Genomic DNA, 4,622 nt, shown 5'->3' on the forward strand with positions numbered 1-4,622 from the left:
TGTACACACAGGGACATCGCTATCATCAATCCTCCTCATCATCAATGGATTTCTATGAGAAGAGGAATATTCATAATTAAAGCACAAGGCAAGGGCGTGAAGATTGAATAGTAGGGATATATATAGCTAAATTATTACTATGCACACTCAAATTGTTTAAAATTCTGTTAAACTCTTACTAACAAGCATCAAAGCAAGTTTGGAAAATTAAATATTAATCAACACAAGCAGATATTCTGTCCTGATTCACTGATTCTATCTGACTACCCGCATGGGAACTATTAAGAAAATCATTGTCTCTGACCTTGTCTATTTCAGAATTCTGAGCAAGAAAACTAGGGATTATTGGTCTGAGAAATTTAAACTCGCTGTTACTCGATCCGTTTGTCAAACAGACTTCATAATGACAAGGCTCGGATAGGATTCCGGGTCCACTGGCACCTACTAAAGCACCGGGGAAGCCGTTAGCGCCATAAAAATTGCTACAAGCCGAGTTATATTTTTCACTAAAATTTCGCCTTTTACATCCCTTAATAATTACAAATACTACTATCGAAAATAAAAAAATGAATGAAATCATAGCCAGCGCTATCACTAAATACGTAGTCAGTGTGCTGTCCTTCTCTTCTTCGCTGGGTACCTCAAAAATCTGCATATACGCATCTGAAAATCCATCCACCACAAGAAAATTTAGCGTCGCTGTGGTTGATAGGGATGGTTCTCCGTTATCTTTAGTAAGGATAAGAAGTTTCTGCTTGAAGCTGTCTCGTTCATTTAATGGCCTAGTGGTCCTTATTTCACCATTTTGGGAACCCACAGTGAAGAGACTTGGGTCTGTGGCCTTCAGCAGCTGGTAGGAAAGCCAAGAATTCTGACCGGAATCTCCATCCACAGCCACCACCTTCGTCACCAGGTAACCCGCCTCCGCCGACCTGGGAACCAGGTCATTAGCGGGGGAGCTGCTGTTCTGCAGAGGGTATAAAATGAAGGGGGAGTTGTCATTGTCATCAATTATCACAACTCGGACAATGCCTTCAGAACTTAGTGGAGGGGACCCGCCATCTGCAGCTCTCACTGTGACCTGGAACTCTCTTATCTGTTCATAATCCATGGATCGCAGAGCGTACAAATTCCCATTTTCCGAGTTTATGGAGATATAAGAGAGAAGCAGAAGGCCACCTACCTCAGCAGGCAATAGAGAATATGTCACTTTGGCATTCTGCTCTGAGTCCGAATCAATAGCACTGACTTTGCCAATTTTTATCCCTGGCCCGTTGTTTTCTCTTATATACATAGTGTATGACGCTTCATTAAACACGGGAGAATTGTCATTAATATCTGATATTTTCACGGTGATTGTCACTGCAGTAGCGAGACTGGGAGATCCCAAATCCTGAGCAGTGATTGTTATGTTGTACTCCGATAGTCTCTCACGATCCAGTGCGCTTTCGGTCACCAGAGAGTAGGAATTTTTTGATACTTTTCTGACAGTAAAAGGCAGCTCGTCCTCTATGGAGCAGACCGTTTTCCCATTATCGCCGGAGTCCCGGTCCCTGACACTGAATAGAGCCATCACTCTCCCCTGCTGGGAGTTCTCCGGGATAGGGCTGGTGAGGGATGTTATGGTCACCTCCGGAGCATTGTCATTCATATCCAGCAATTCCACCAGGACTTTGCAGTGTGCAGACAGACCCCCGCCGTCCATGCCCTGTATGTCTATCTCATAGTTTTCTCTGTCTTCAAAATCCAATGGCCGCTTGAGTCGAATTTCTCCAGTGACAGGATTTATCTTAAAAGTTTGGCGATTTTCCTCTGAATTTTGAATAATGGAATAGGATATTTCCCCATTAATTCCTTCGTCTAAATCGGTAGCAGAGACTGTAGCTAACAAATAATCTTCAGGTGTATTTTCCAAAATCTGGACTTTATAAAGAAGCCGAGAAAACACCGGATTATTATCGTTTATATCCAGAACCATAACTCGAATTCGAGCTGTACCCGACCGCGGTGGGGAACCACCATCGATAGCTATGAGTGTGAAACTGATCTCCGGCTTCTCCTCACGGTCCAGGGGTATATCCAGCACCAGCTCTGCGTACTTTCTGCCGTCACTGCGATCCCGAGTATAAATCTGAAAATAGTCATTAGAGCTAATGCTGTAATTCTGGAGACTGTGGTTGCTCACATCTAAATCCTGGGCACTCTCCAGTAAAAACCGGTTTCCAGGCATAGTACTTTCCGAGATCTTTAGGATAAATTCATTATTCAAGAACACCGGAGAATGATCATTTATATCATAAACGCTTACCTCAGCTCGGTAGGACTGTAGCGGACTGTGCAGCAATATCTCAAAATGCACCAGGCAGGGGTCGACCTGCCCGCAGAGCTCCTCTCGGTCTATTTTTTCTTGTATAAACAAATCCCCGGTGCTGCGGTCGAGCTGAAAATACTGTTTTTCCCCTTCAGAAATAATCCGGGCCTGCCGAGCGGACAGTTTCTCGGCTTTCAGCCCCAAATCCTTTGCAATATTCGTCACGAAAGACCCACTTCCTGTTTCTTCAGTCACAGCATACCGAAGCGTTTCAGTTCTCACCTCCGGCACACAGAGAAAAAGGATCAGAGACAGAACCTGCCTTGTCAGGCCTTTCTCACTATTTCTTATCCCCATGTTTCCCTGTAACCGAACCTCTTCTACAGATACCTGACCTCTCTTTACATATATTTCAGCGTTCCTTAGTAGTGCTTACGAACAAGAATCTTTGCCAAAACCCGTCTCCATCTGAAGCTCTTTCAGGAACAGTGCAGTCCACATTCTGGACAACGCACTGTTATAGTCTGCTTCTCTGCCTGGCGGAGAGACGCTGTCTCGGCGACTAATGGAGTCACCTACAGCCGCAGTTCTCTTTCTTCGCCTTTGTGGTGAGCAGCGCCACCAAGCGTCTGTATTAAAAATTACTGAGATATTTTTTCAATGTAAAAATGGTTTATACATTTCATATCGTCAAAACCTTTTGCAAACATAACCGCAATAAAATATTTAATGAAAACTGAAATAGAATAATGTGCAATTCGAAACAAATAAATACGAGTAGACTTATTATATTAAAAAGATTAAACAGACGCTTGATTTCAGCATGGTTTATTGTAAAAAGCGATTAATTTTATCGTTTCTCTGAGGTACTTTCTCCGCCACATTGATTTCAAGTGGGAGGGGTAAATGAAGGAAATAAAATATAGACTTTTTGTTTTCGTTATAATTGTATCCCTTGTGTAACTCCATTGACCTCAATGAGATTACAGCCGTAATAAATTTGGTCCAATACGCCTAAGAAACTTCCCTTAGCCATTCACAGATATTGACCTGTACGATGCCAAATGCGTTCCCGAATGTATTTGAACGACTCATTTAAAAAAAAAAAAAAATTACATGCTTAGATCTAAACTCCTAATATTAGTTAGGGATTTTATCTGAAATCACTATTTCATCCTGTGGACAGTTTTCCTTTATCTAAATATTTTCTATATTTTCCCGGAATCTAAATTCAATTCGGGGTAGATAGTTATACACTTCTTAAACCAGGCCCACGGCTCTGCACTTGCGGGGGTTAGTATTTGTGTCTGTTTTGTAATACCTCGACTGATACGGCAGAAGCAGCCTATGCATCAGGGAGATCCCTTGAAATGGATCTAGAACAAATAATCACTTCCCGATTCATTGCAAAATTGAGATGGGACCCATACGTAGCTTCAAAGCATAGCGGTATTTTTCTCAGGCTGCTATCTTCTTCTTCAGGATCTCAGATTTCCTTTAAGAATAAGCAAATCTCTAGCAGTTACAGTTTCAAAGAAAACCTAAAATATATGAACTCAGCATAACCGATACAGAGATGCCTATGCGAGTCTGCAGAGAAGCTGAAATAATAGATCTGAGAGTGTTGTGAACTGCCCCATTCATCTCAGTGAAGAGTTAGTGCACAGATACTCAATGATAACTCAAATGTCGGACTTTTAAAATATTTCCTTCTTCGGAGAATAAAGGAGAAGATCATAGATCTACACAATTTACTGTGAGTGACATCTCAGTTTGGTGCCACAAGTGCCTTCCTCCTTGTCCCGCAGTCACTAGGAGCCAAGTGCAAGAACCATAGCATAGTGGCAGTCCATGGGCACATTCATGTCAACTGAGGAGGATCCAAATTCCGAAGGCCCAGTGGAGGTGAGAGGCCACGCACGACCATATTTTGAACAACTGCACAATCTACCGTGTCACATTTTGGTGACCCACATGCTTGCAGTTTTTTTTATAGGTGAAGCTCGGAAGAATACCATCACCTTTTCTGCCAACTGGACCCCTGCTGGCTATGAATCAAACCTGTACTAGCAGTTTCATGTGCTAACATGTATTTTGAAGGATATCTACTTGGCTTCCGAAACTTTTCTCTTTCTAAATACAATTCTATTATTCATAAAGTAGACATAGAACCTTTACCAACATCTGGACAGATATTATGTAACTGGATGATCACTTACAGATCAAGTTCATACCTTCTATGATTACATGGACATCAGGTCGGAATGAATTTGTTTCCACACATTTTGCTGTACCCATATTTACAGATTTC

The 4,622-nt window shown here is 42.0% G+C and overlaps 1 protein-coding gene across 1 annotated transcript; it reads right to left on the bottom strand.

The window, feature by feature from the left end:
- Positions 1–214: 214 nt before the first annotated feature.
- LOC135883112 (protocadherin beta-16-like) lies at positions 215–2,668 on the bottom strand. Its single transcript, XM_065410157.1, has one exon. The coding sequence runs from the start codon at positions 2,666–2,668 to the stop codon at positions 215–217; it is 2,454 nt and encodes an 817-aa protein (XP_065266229.1).
- Between the last annotated feature and the right edge of the window lie 1,954 nt (positions 2,669–4,622).

This window comes from Emys orbicularis, chromosome 8, assembly GCF_028017835.1.
Source record: "Emys orbicularis isolate rEmyOrb1 chromosome 8, rEmyOrb1.hap1, whole genome shotgun sequence".
Lineage (NCBI taxonomy): Eukaryota > Metazoa > Chordata > Testudines > Emydidae > Emys > Emys orbicularis.

Coding starts and splice junctions, on each gene's coding strand:
- LOC135883112 (XM_065410157.1), bottom strand. CDS start 2,668: ATGGGGATAAGAAATAGTGAGAAAGGCCTGACAAGGCAGGTTCTGTCT.